Below are 14,318 nucleotides of genomic sequence, written 5' to 3' on the forward strand. Positions count from 1 at the left end.
GCTCTACATATGGTAAATAAGATGATGACCAATTAGAATAAATAAACAGATAATGCCATTGGTATATATGCCTGATATTTTATACAACGAACTTCCCCCCACCCCATTTGAATGGGGACATGTTTCCCAGGCAGCTCATGCATGGGAGATATATGTCTCAGTTAATTTCAATGTGCATTATCAATACGTTACAAATAAACTTCTTCAATAGGGCTACTGTTATTATAAATTGCGTAAATATTTTGCTTAAATTTATGACCGTAATCCAGACTTGGTTTTTAAAATTAGTAGTAATTTAATGACACTTCAGCGAGAAGGTACTTCAAAACCCGATTCCGTAAGATTTTAGGGCATGATAATTTTCCTACACTTTTTTTTGTAAAATTATAAAACGTTTTAATAAAAGAGATTATGACCAAACGGCACAGGTAAATAATGCAGACTACAAAGGGAAAGAGGAGTGCAGACCAGATATATAGGGGATCTGCAAAATGGAGACCACAAAGAATATACCAGATATTGGAAAACGCAGATCATACAATATTTGTTTCAGTATTTAGATAGAGAGTGTTATAGTGTTTTTGCATATCCAGGATATAATGTGCCTCAGTTTGGGTGTATTTCGGATATTTTTAAAGTTGCTCCATTTTTTCTCGGTGAGTACATGAATTTAGTATTTTTAAGGAAATGACAACGGCATTAGCAAAGTGCTCTTTGTGGCTGAATTCTGCAAATATTATCTTTCGAAGAATCATTTGTTTGAAATTTGAAAAGACATATATTTCAGTATATTTTATCTGAAGACATGTATCTTCGCATGGCTCAGCTCTTAGTTTTTTATGAACTCAAAAGTAAACTGTAATTGTTGATCTGTTCTTTGGTTAATTGACAGAAACTGGGGTACTTAGTCTACTCTCAACATATTTGTTTTAAATTTATGATTAATTTGAGAAAAATGCCAAACTCTTAAAGCTGCATCAGCATATTACAATGGTTGCATTTATAATATTGACTGAACATAAATGATAAAATTTAATAAATAAGGTACATGAAGAAAAGGTTAGAACATAAAAGGCTTAGGCTGATTAAATCATAGACATATTAATTGCATCTGATTATATTTTTAAGCCTCCAGTCAAAGAGTCCTGTTGTTATAAAATGTTTGAACAAACAAATACAAGATAAACGGATTATCTAATCTACTTTTTATATAAATTTACAAAAAAAAAACCCCAAACATTTTTGTGTTTTACATGCCATGCAATATGTTGCAACTGCGTGAGTTAGGTGCAGATTCATTACACTGTCCCGTCAAAAAAATACACTGATGATGATGTCAGTTCACGTTATGGAATTAAAGTGACATATAACTTAAATGAAGGTAAGAGATATTATCAATTTCGAGACTTAGTTAAAGGCAGAAGCTATATTAAGCATCGTTATTATATAAAGAAATGGTATTATAGATAAATAAATGCACACAGCAATATATCAAATGCTGTAATGGGTGAATAATGACTGGCGATATCGTAAATAAATGATAATATCTGCTTTTTGTCTAAAAATATAATGTGTTGTGCGTGTAAGAAAAATTTGGAACAAAGGCAAAATAAATTTAAATCAATAATACACACCTGGTTAAATGTCTTAATCTTTCATATAATACGCATATGGATCTGATTAACTAGTATTCAGTTTAAATTTTGTTAAAAGATGGTTAATCAGATTTTGAACAAGTAATGACATTTTTTTTTTCGATTTTTTAACATTTGATCATTTACACCTTTTTTGTATTTATTTAGCACTTTCTATATCTCTCTGCTGGTACGTTTGATATAAAGAATAGCCTGGTTTAGTGGTTTTGAACCTTTTATTTAAGAGGTCGCACGCAGTTGTCCAGTGTAAACACTGTATGGCTTCTGGAAACGGAGTGTTTTCTTTATCTTGCATTATGCTGAACTACAGTTACAAACAGTCTTCTGGAGGAGCTGTCCATATGGGTTTAACGTGGCGACTATAAATAAGCTTTTGGTCGGGCATGCGCAGAAAATATCGCATTTCTAATAATGATCATGATGAGTTAGAATCTACATATATGGTATTTAAATAGATGTTTTTACAGAGTTTCGTAAGACAAGCGTCATCTAGGAGAAAATGAACAAGGTTTGTGTATTACTTTTTGGAGGACTTGGAGGACTTGGAGGACTGTTTACTGTAGTTTGTGGTAAGTTTCTGACAATTCTATTTGAACATATTGAAATATGTATATTAAAAATACATGGTTGTATCCACCTTTGTGCTTGATGAACATTGAACATTTACAAAATCAAAGAAAAAATTATCTCAGTGTGAAGCGGTGTTCATTCAACTTTTTAAAAACACTTTTATATATCCATTTTGTAGTTCTACCATGTGTTCCTAAAGGTGGTATTTTAATCGGGACCTTTATTCATTCTCTTTCTGTGAAGAAATATGCTTGAAGTACTGGAAAAAAAACTTAGTATGTGCATTGATACCATCATTTTTTTTTTGTTTTTGATCGAAATCAATGATTACATTTGTTAGAGAATTACTGGTTGTAGTACAGGCTGATATATGTATTCGAAATATCAGTATTTTGTAGATATAACTGATAAAATTTATTAACTACACCATGGGTATAAAAGAACATTTTGCCGTTTGATCAATTGATTTATCATTGTTTTGATACCTGTCTTTTGAATGGAAAATTCAGCATATGGCATTTACAACTAAATATAGTGTTTTAATGATATTTAATACATTGTTAAAGGATTGTCTATTCCTATTATATATATTAGACTAGATTTTAAACTCTTTTCATTGTACTACGTACATATTGTTTATGCCACTTAGTACTAATTTTTTTCACAATTACGTTATCTCAATTCGTGGAGTTTGGAGTTTTTGTGCCATTATGTTAGAAGACCATAATAATGATTAACTATCAATAGCCAAATATGTTACCCTATTTAAAAAAAGTTATAATACTCTTCACCATTTAGCCAAAACATTTGTTTTGATTACACGGAAATAAAAATGGATATCTAAGTTCACATCTTTTAGGGATGAGCCAGTCAAATTGTCAAAGCTTTGCAAAACATGTATTTTCAGGCTTTTACACTGCCTTAATTATTTAACAAACAACAATATTTGTTGATATACTCCTTTTAAGCATACCAATTGTAGATTTTAACGTTATTATTACTTTGTGCTGTCGGTGAAATTGACGAATCACAAATAAATTGTCCATGACAAGATCGTCGGCAAAGTTTTGCGCCGTTGAGGAATTTTGACATTCTGACAATGCATTCGAAATGATATAAATATAGTAAAAATTGCGACTGTTTGAGCTAATAAATTATATGTAAGAAAATTTCTTTAAGACATAATTTTGACAGTTTACAATTCCTTGGCTTTGTGTTCAAAATCTGCCTCATAGACCTGGTTTATATATCCCAACTATAAAACTCAAATATAACTTGAGATTATATCTGATACTACACAGTATCAAGTGTCTTACACTTTCGAAATAAACACCATGATAGGATGCAGTGTGGTGACAATATTTTATAAACCGTCTTTATATTGTGTCTGGATAAGTTACTTCTCACCAAGTCTCTGTTTTGTCTCTTTGAATTTGTAATCGATCTTTTCGGACTTAAGACCACTAGAACGAAATAGATACGCTTGTATTCCAATTCGTTAACAATTTCTTAGAAGATAATTTTTTATAAAAACCTTATGCGAAGTATTTAAACTTTTTTATTGAAAACTTTCAGTGATTTCTAGTTATTTGCAGAAACAAGAACTGTCACAGTCACGTCTTCTACGTGTGATGGAACATACAGTATATCTAAGGATGACCCACTTTATCTCGACTTCCTCGGGGCTTCATTAGCCTCAGACTGCAAGTTTAGCGTATCTGCTGGTGTTTCCAAGACGGTCTGTTCAGCGCCTGTGCATTTTGATGTTGACTGTGAAACGGAGTTGAAGTACTATAAAACCTTTCACAGCTCATCTTATATACCAGATAAGGTAAGTACATCAGAAATGAGACAATAATATTTTACCTCTGCACTCAGTCACTGTGTTTCAAAGTTGTCCACGGAAATTACGATTAACCTCACATCACTTTAATAACACACTATCGAACGTTACGATAGCTTATATATACATCTTAGAATTCATGTAATTTATGAAATAGATCCAGTTATTTCAGCATCATTGATTAGATAATCACAAAAAAATCTGAATTAGTTCAAAATATAATGTACATTTTTTGTAATTTTAAGCCTTTCAGTTCACTCGAAGATTAGATTCATGCCGTTGTTTTCTTATTTTCCAGCGGTATGGGTGTAACAACAAACAGACCGATGACTTTTGTGCAGATACATCTCAGACATTGCATGTTGTATTTAAGAACAATGCAACCAGTTCTACAAGTACAATAAATCTGAAATTTCATACTACAGATGGTATTATAATTATATTCTTGGTCATATTAACGTTATAGTTTGATAGTGCTAGCTTATGTAAGATGCCAACACTTTCATCTTTTATTTGCTTGTCAACATTTGAAACGTGACCGATCAGTTCTATACAATATCTGCCTACGTGTAAAACTAAAGCTGAACACAACATTAATGACAAATTGAATTATTGTTCAAAGAAAATTCCCTTCTATGTTCTTCTTCTGTGATCATATATATAATCTCTCTGTAGACTCTGATGACAAATAGGTAATTCGCACAGTCCAGATGGTAGTTTCCTCGTAATGAAAATCGGCATTTCCGTTCAATTATGTACGAGATTTTGGCATAATCTAGTGCCATGTAAAAGCAGACCAAAAGATGCCGAAAAAGTATAAGCATTACTGGCGCAATTGTGCAGAAATTACCGGTTGTGGTTATGGGTCCATTACTTGACTAGGATAGTGAATACACAGCAATCCGTATCAGTTGCGTCATTTTTCATGTGACTTCAGTACGTTTTTAAAACACAACATACATAAAATATATACTGGACACAGATTACATTGAAATTATGGAAATCAACAGAAATTACACAGCAGAAAGAAAATACCGAATGTAATTATAAAGGTATTGTATTAACTGAAATAGCACTTCAAGTCATCAAAATTTCCTCTTCAAGTCTGTTGAATTAATAAAAGTTTGAGTAAGTATTTTTTTCTGATTGCTACGATACCGAACTGTGAAGTAAAGCTCATACTAGTTTAATTAAAGGCCATTTCTGATGTAATCCGGAATACTAGTTATTCTATAAGCTGATGTTTCTTGTTAACTATTTACTAATATTTCAGACTTCGTCTCAGATATAATTGATTCTGCAGTTACAACTGTATATGCGGTTATTGGTATTGTAATTGGGATGATAGTGCTGACAATTAGTGTGGCGGTCATTGTCATATTCTTCTTTTGTCGAAGACGAAGAAGCCATGCTGGAGCAGTTTACCGGGATCAACAACCGTCTGTAGCAACAACACCAACAGCCACAGGTAAAATATAATATACAGAGATCCGCAGCTGTAGGACATTTATGTAGCGTCAAGCATATGCTGCAAAAAGTTTAGACGGTTCCTCTACATGCCTTTGTTTCCTCAACTATTTCTTTTAAAGGTTTTCTCCACTATACTGTTGGTCCAGTTTGTCAAATGATAAGTACATACTTCCTATACTTAAGAATGTAGTTCTACTTTAAATCAGAGAACCGTTAAAACGGGAAGCATGAACAGTGTCGCTTTATTTTGTATGTTGCGATGACTGTTATCATCATTTTGGGCCAGTAAGTAAAAAGGTCTTAAATAAGCAATATAAGAAAATTAGACATAACTGCCTTGATTAAACATACTGCATTTAGGTTGTGCATGTTAAGCAGATAGGCCCCGTTGATTTTTGACTCAGTAGATTACTCATAGCAGTGTCTTTGAATTGGCTTCATTTAACTTAAGCTTACAGGCATGAGTTGCTTAACAAAATCAAACACGTTTTGTAATAGATACTTTACTATTTCGTCAGCATACCCAATGCAGAATACGGCTGGATACCAGTCAGTACATCCCGGATATGCTGGTACAAGACTGGAGTAGATCCAAGTACTGCTTCAGGTTAGAGCTGTATTTTATTTTCTTGTAAGGATTGCTTAATTGAAAATAAGTATCATTTTCTTATATTCGTGTAACAGATAAAACGAGACAAGACACTGCCTACCTGACGAGCAGAGTTACATGGCGTTCCTTTTCGAGGGAATTCTCCATTTAGCTCCAAGCAATATACTGTTCTGGGTTGTTGTGCAACCCCGAATGCAGTTTAGTTTAACAGGATAAGCCATAAAGCAAAATCCAATCAAGGAATAAACACATTAATTAATTGTGTACGTAGAGCTACATTCAAAATTAAATGTCATACAGTAACAGTGGATTGTTTAGAAACTTCCAGGTTTTAGTGAAAGTATACATTCATACTGTGTTCAGCTATACATGTATACATCGTGGACAATTTTTAACCTAATGCATAGAGCTGTTTATACATGTAATTTGTTAATGTTTACACAAACTGTATGTAATATTTGATCATGCTTTCAAATTTGAAATTTGAGTCTAGTATACCTTTAATCTTACCTACAGAAGACCGGAAGGTGTTGATTATATTTTCTTAATATATGTTGTATAATGCAATGTATGAAATATGGTTTAGTGTACCAAGTTGATCCATGTGATCTGCATATAAGAAAGATTAGCGTTGTAAATTATGTCATCTGTAAAAGATCAATATATTTTATTGCTATTAACGGCTGAGGCTGACAACTTCATCGTTCAAATACGCATTCTCTTTATATGATCAATTTCATCAATTGTTTGGCTAAATTATTGACATGAATAAGGGTGTATCTGTTTTCATTCATTTCAATTTCTTTTTGTACGTATTTTTCAGACTTTGCCATGCAACAGCCTTCTTACACTGCGGACTGAAGAGTTGCCTTTGAATTTAAACACCAACACTGCAACAGTACAAATACATGTACTCATTAAAAGTTTATTCGATACTGTATTACACTATCTTGAAAAATATTATGTAAACTAAACGTTACGTCATTTGAATATTATTTTTTAATTTTTAATAAATAAGAACTGGAAGTATAATCCAGCTGGCTGGATGTTATTGGCTGTCTTGTGTGGCCTTGTGCATTTGAAATTTAAAAAGCTATGCTGATTATTTTTGTACAGTAGTGTAAATCATAATATTAATGAATCATTTGCTCATTGCTGGAAATATGAAACATTGCACATTTTTAATGGAAAGATTATAGTACATGTATATTGCAAGAATTTTCAAATTGCTTAGCATTTTGATAATAATCTGGAAAGTAAAACTAAAATAAAAACAAGTATCATGACTATTTTTTGCATTCCAGAATATATATGAATTGTACATCATTGGATGTTAAAGTAGAACTTTCAGTAAAATTGTTTGTTTGACGCTAATTTATGGAAATTAAAAAGTTTTATGCTTTCGTGAAATTGCTGTTATATCATCAAAACATTTCAATTTCATTTGACATACTGTGAACATATCAGATAATATTATTAAAACAAGTCATTCATGTTGTGTAGATTTTATAATTGTACAGTGAAAAGTATAAAGATTTGTTTTTCTCTACCCTGATTCTGGTAGATTCAGATTTATTTATATTGATCAGTTCGTTCATCCGTCTTCCATTCACTTCATGCACATACTTGAAAAACAATGTTTGCTTAAAACAGAGACGACTTTCGGTCATGTCACTTCAAGGTTATTGTCGAAATGTCAGGTCGTATTTTGCATTCAAAATATTCAATGGTTTATGTAACTTGAATTATATGTTCCACATAATGAGACAATAAGCAGCACTTTCGACCATTTTGGCTATATGTAGCGTATAAGATGTTAGCAAATCTTCAAAGTTAAGCACATCTATTATATTTTGAAAGTATATAAAGCTATCCGTTTTTGTTTTAAAATTCTAAACAAAAACAGACATGAATATTCTAATCGTAGACCTTTTAGGCTGCAGAAAAACAGGGAATAGATTATCTTACCCATCCTTAACATTTGAACAAGTTTTGTCTAGCGGCCACCCCATATACCCTTATGTTTTACACTTCCAGATTGATATAGGTAAAATATTTCATTCAAGTTAGAATCCTATGTTTTTGTTGTAGTCATATAGTTAAAGTGCCTACAATTCATAGAAAAGACATATCAATTGTCTTATTGTATCGAACAATGTCTATTTGAACGTTTTTGTATCCAATTTTGAAAGATTTTAGCACCACACCATTTTCTTTATCTCTTTTGTGTGTGAAGGCGCGTGCAATCTCGCGGATAGGGCTATCCTTAATAACATTATCCCAATGTTGTCTATACTGTGTTGGTGCGCCATAAAACCCAAATCAAATCAAATTATACAAAAATAAACTCTCGCAAGTAAAGTGAATGCATTTTTTTCTTTCTTGTAAGCAAATTATAGTGTAATAGGTATCTGTCTCTCAGAGATACCCAAATGGCATATATCATAGCATTGAAATTTTGTTAAAAACACATGTATACGTTTTATGTCACAATGGTCAGCTAAAGTTATAGAGTTATTTCAGACTTTGATTTATTTTTCTGTATAAGTTGTTATGGGTGCTATCGTATTGTATTCTGTTATACTAGTATTGTACAAAGTAACTGTATTGTATTTCATATGATGCACAGAGACGTATATCTCCACCTCAGTTTGGTGATAACATAGTGTTCACATTTTATCATTATTTTATGGCGTTACACTAAATTCATTTCTAATTTACGTCATAATAGAAAAAGAAAATGAATTTGCGTCCTACTTGTATACATGACATATCTTCATTAGCTTGATTTGCAGACAAAATGTAAAATAATTGAACAGATTTTTATAGTATGCATATTTGCATTGTTTTGAATTACATTATTGTATTTTTGTTATTAAAATATTTTATTTTAATTTTCGATTTTAACTTTTGTGATGCAATAAAACTCTTTCACCAGTTAAACGGCTCGGTACATATTTAATTTGATATGGTTAAAGTATCCTTTTAGCCATTTGTGCACAGTATCGTATCTATTTATCATTATAACACATTTATCAGTTTCATTCTCTTTCTCTTTTTGTCTATAAATTCAGTAGAGGGTATCTATATTAATTTCCATATCAAAAATACTGATTAGGGATCACATCTCGTACTAATCCCAATGGTTCTACAGAAAAAGTGACCAATACACGCACGCACACACTAACATACACACGCGCACAGCGCGCACACACAATGCAAACACACAAGGACAAAACAAACAAAGGAACACGTACAGTGGGCACCGCCATGTAACGATCAGTGGCAAACCACCCTTAGTGAGCTTAAACCGAGCCTTATAATTTTATGTACATATAACATTCCTATTAAAGCGCTATTTTAATGCTGCACATGAACAAATACAGTTGCATCCATAAAGGGAGGTAACCAAAACAAGCGATGAATCCAGTAATACTTCTAGTATTCCCGCTGTGTTAATCAATATTCAAACCTTTTACAAATGTTAGAGAAAACAATTACCGGAAATCTGATTAAATAAGAAATTAGCATATCTTATGTTCATAACAAAATTGTGACAGCCAGCTAGGTAGTAAGCAAAGGCATTCTGATAAATGCACTTGGACAATTGGGACATGACTGATGCGTGGAAATTAACCTTGATAAGTAAGTTGGCGTATCACTTTCCAACACATTATTCACTTAGTACTCTATTGAAACAGACCTCTGCAATCAACCCCCACCCCCACACACACACCCAAAAAAGAAAAACATTGGCTGCAATCACAAAGGGTCTAAAATTAATAGTTACCAAAACTTGAGCACCTTTTCGTTTTCAACTATGTCTCTACAAGCGTGTTTGTCAATGCACGAGTACAGAAGTGTAGGATTAAATGATAGAAAAAGTCTGAACTAAAATAGTAACAGACATTGATTTTTATTTGGACAGAAACACATAAGAAAGTAATGCCCCGTTGAAAAATGTACTCGAGATAATCAACATTTTGTTGTGCCCCCTCCCCCCCACCCCCGAGTATATAGATTTGCTGTTGTCCGTGCGTCCGTTCGTGCGTCCGTCAGTCCGTCCGAAGTTCGTGATGCGCCTAGCTCAAAAAGTATTTGATATAAATTGATGAAACCTTGCGTGAGTCTTTATCATGATATGAACTTGCGCACCTTTTATTTTTCGTCTTGCTCCGCCCCCTCATTTTAGAGTTATGGCCCCTGAAATAGTCAAAAATGCACATTTTCACCTTGTGACACGCCTAGCTCAAAAAGTATTTAATATAAATTGATGAAACCTTGACTGAGTCTTTATCATGATATGAACTTGCGCACCTTCTATTTTCCGTCTGGCTCCGCCCCCTATTTTAAGAGTTATGGCCCCTGAAATAGACAAAAATGCACATTTTCACCTTGTTACACGCCTAGCTCAAAAAGTATTTGATATAAATAGATGAAACCTTGCATGAGTCTTTATCGTGATATGAACTCACGCACCTCCTATTTTGCATCTGGCTCCGCCCCTTATTTTTAGAGGTATGGCCCCTGAAATAGTCAAAAATGCACATTTTCACCTTGTGACATGCCTAGCTCAAAAAGTATTTGATATAGATTCATGAAACCTTGCACTAGTCTTAAACTTGCGCACCTATTCTTTTTCATCTGGGTCCGCCCCCTATTTCCAGAGTTATGGCCCCTGAAATAGTAAAAAAATGCACATTTTCACCTAATTGTGTGCCTCACTCAGAAAGTATTTAATGTAAATTTCATGAAACCCTTCTTGAGTCTTTATCATAATGTGACCTTGCACACTTGGCATTCTTCTTGAGAATTTTAGCATTTAATACAGAGTTATGGCCCATGAAATAGCCAAAATAGTGGATTTTTTGTTTGTGATGCTCATAGCTCAAAAAGTATAATTCGAGGGCTTGGCGCAAAACTATCGTATCTTGTTCTTTATTTATATACACTTACAATAGTTTTGCACCAAGCCCTCGATATGGTATAGAATAATGAATCCTTTTCATAATTTTTTCGGCGACGCCGTCTAAATTCGTTTTCGTTACCTATGCCACGTGACTTCAGTTTGCCAATCAAACTACTTGATAACGCATTATAGATAATTTATCAAAATGGAAGATTTATGCAACACTCTGCCTGATTGGACGAGAGTGTCAATTTCTTTCACTCTGTTGATTGTGCTACGCTGAGTGAAATGTAGACAAAGCGTTTATCCTAAACGACGCAGTTCACAGTTTTAAAGCTAACTTTGGCTCAGTATATTTAGCAAGAATATTGATATATCTCAAAATGATAAGTAAGTTTAATAAATATGATAAAAACCTGTTCAATACCAACATATATCAAATTAAAGAAAGAGCTGAATACGGTCTGCGTATCACATGAATAAGGGTGTGAAAAGAGTCTTTTATGCAGAGAAGTGCTTTTTAAAAGATTTTCCTTGTTACAATTGTCGTCTGTATATGAAAAGGTTTCTTGCTTTTGTGACTTATTCAGGTTGCATATTAAAATGACTACTTGTTTGCTTTGATATGTTTGTTATAAATCATTTAACTGATTTATTATATATGAATATTTTTCTTTAGTATGGTATGCAAATATTGAACTCAGTTGAAATCTGTTTTATTATATATATGCTATATAATGACTGAATCTCGTTACACCGAAATGAAGGTACGCTGCATACAGTTTATCTATGTGATATGACTATGGTCAAACTTTGCTTATGAAACAGAAATATTGAAATAATTACAAATGTATGTTTTGCTTGACCTTCACTTTTTTATAGGTGTGACGTCATTGTCCAAAGATTCATGAATAGCGAATATGCTATTTGTTATAGCGGGATCAGTTGGCCTATTTTAGAAATAAATAAAGATAGTAAATAAAAAAATCCTTTAATTGATTTTTTCTCATGTATTCTAATCAAACTTGATTTGTAGCATCTTTATTAGGCCCGCAGCCAACTTTGTTCAGCTGGGACATTTGAACCCTTTTAGGGGCTGCTAGATCTAAAACTAGAATTGCCTTTATACAGCGTCTCATGAACAGCCTGGTGGATCTTTGTCATACTTGGTCTGGAGCATCATTATAAGGTCCTCTTCCAAATTTATTTATATAGGAACTTGGGCCCTATTAGGGACCACTATAGCTAAAGGTAGATATGCCTTTCTTCGCATTAACCACTAAAATGTAATGGATTTTTATCAAACTCGATGTGTAACAATATCGTAAGGTCTCCTGCTATTTTGTTACAAATGGGGATAGGGACCAATTTAGCTAAAAATATAAACCTGTTTAATGACCTCTTCTCATTAACCGCTTCATGAGTCTTCACCAAACTACTACTGTAATTATTCGTGTAAGGATAAACGAAACAAAATTGCAACCCTACGAAACCTTTGCGAAAAATTAAAAGAGAACCATTTAAATTGTTAAAGTGCGGAGTTTAGTTTTGCAATTTGAAAACTGTTAGATGAAAGATGAATGTTAGATGAAAAATTCATAAACTTCTTTCCTTATTACAATTCGCCGACCATCATTTTTAAAGATATTTCTTGTTTTAGGCTATACCCCATTAAGACTGCAAACATTTGAATTATTTCCCCTTATCTGTGACAAATGTACCAGTGGGGTACACACCCTGTGTTCTTCAGACACATTCTAGTTGTTACATAAACGGAAATAAATTGATAATAATCGTGTAGCATAATTAAAACAGACCCTATATTCAGATATTGTATTTGAAGTGGTCCCGGATGATAAAGGTTGATTTCTATGAAAAGATTTTAACTTTACACTGTCATCCTATGTTTAAACAACGCGTTATAAAATTCCCTAGCAAAATCAATAACCAAACTTGATGCAAAAATGTAAATAGATATATGTAAAGTAAATGACGAACTAACGATTCAGACCGGATTATTTCTACAAAATGAACAAATTGTTAGTATACCGCCGCCGGATATGGGCAAGCAGGCAAATAAATGAATCATATTAATTAATGGGACAAGTAAATACTACAAGTGCATTTAATACATGTCGGTTTATTAAGATAACAAAGGAGTGTGATATGAATAATACTCACTTCTATGGATGTATGTTCATGGCAGACAGATACGTCATACGTCGAATAATTTCTGGAACATGTTCTAAAATTTACAAACATCCTGTGACACATTTCAAGCACATTTACAGCCAAACCATAACTCAGTTTTTGCAAGATGTCGTTTTAACAACAAATTGCAGGAGAAAAATTCAAGAGGAGATTTTTTGACAAACAAACGCTCCAGAATACATGGGCGAAGATTTGAGATAAGATTCTGTGTAGCGTGTTTTTGGAGTTCGTGAAAGACTAATATATGATGGCGAGAAATTGACACTTAGGCAAGGCAGAAAAAAACATTACAAAACTATGAATATTGCCAGACACAGATGCAGTCAATGGCACTAGCAACGCTTAATGCATGTACATGTCGGTCCGCACAAAGCACCACACCACCACTGCATCCTGTTCAGCTTATTGGGACATATTGTGTTTAGGTCCAGACCCTGCAACGAGCATTTTCCTGATATTAACGTTTTTAATAATAACTTTATGCAATACACTGTTAAGGATATTAATGAAGACAATGAATTTAACGCGGGGTTCAGGCATTGTTCAGGTAAAGCATATTTCTAATTTGGTTAAGATCTATTTTAAAATACTTGAACACAATTTCGTGTCATTTTAGAACTTGACGTAGAAGTATCTTCGTATACAGTCTGTGTCTGTACTAATGATGTAATTAAGAATTCTAATTACCCACTAATTAGAAGCTATCCTCGTACACAGGCAATTAGCTGTTACGAGCATGGCAATTTTGCTCTTGCAAGAAAATTACTTTTGGTACACTGTTTTAGATTATGTAGCAAGAATGCAAAACTCGTTAGTTTGTATCATTACCTTGATTTGAATACTTTCAAACTTATTGTCGCCTAAGCATACACATCTTGTTCTAGAAAAATAGAGAGACGTATTTCAATGATCCAGTCTGTTTCTGTTGTCAGAAGGTTTTACAAATGTCTCTTGAACAACTGACGAAATGTGGTGTAAATATGATGGACCATGGTGCATTGAGGGATTGAAGCTATCTTGAAACTTTAAATTTGGGAGATCGGTTTTCGA

At 33.1% G+C, this 14,318-nt stretch overlaps 1 protein-coding gene across 4 annotated transcripts; it reads left to right on the forward strand.

Annotated features, from left to right (window-relative positions):
* Positions 1-518: 518 nt before the first annotated feature.
* Positions 519-9,040, forward strand: LOC128547868 (uncharacterized). 4 transcript variants are annotated; one of them, XM_053521434.1, is made up of 7 exons: positions 519-656; positions 2,123-2,224; positions 3,821-4,056; positions 4,367-4,496; positions 5,342-5,536; positions 6,057-6,145; positions 6,972-9,040. In XM_053521434.1, exons 2-6 carry the CDS (start codon positions 2,155-2,157, stop codon positions 6,125-6,127), a joined length of 702 nt encoding a protein of 233 aa, XP_053377409.1. In that variant the 5' UTR covers positions 519-656; positions 2,123-2,154; the 3' UTR covers positions 6,128-6,145; positions 6,972-9,040. The 4 variants fall into 4 exon arrangements, with proteins under 4 accessions (XP_053377409.1, XP_053377408.1, XP_053377410.1 ...); XM_053521433.1 differs by lacking the exon at positions 519-656 and adding an exon at positions 1,232-1,381; XM_053521432.1 differs by lacking the exon at positions 519-656 and having other exon boundaries at positions 1,958-2,224.
* The last annotated feature ends 5,278 nt before the right edge of the window (positions 9,041-14,318 follow it).

This window comes from Mercenaria mercenaria, chromosome 13 (genome assembly GCF_021730395.1).
Source record: "Mercenaria mercenaria strain notata chromosome 13, MADL_Memer_1, whole genome shotgun sequence".
Lineage (NCBI taxonomy): Eukaryota > Metazoa > Mollusca > Bivalvia > Venerida > Veneridae > Mercenaria > Mercenaria mercenaria.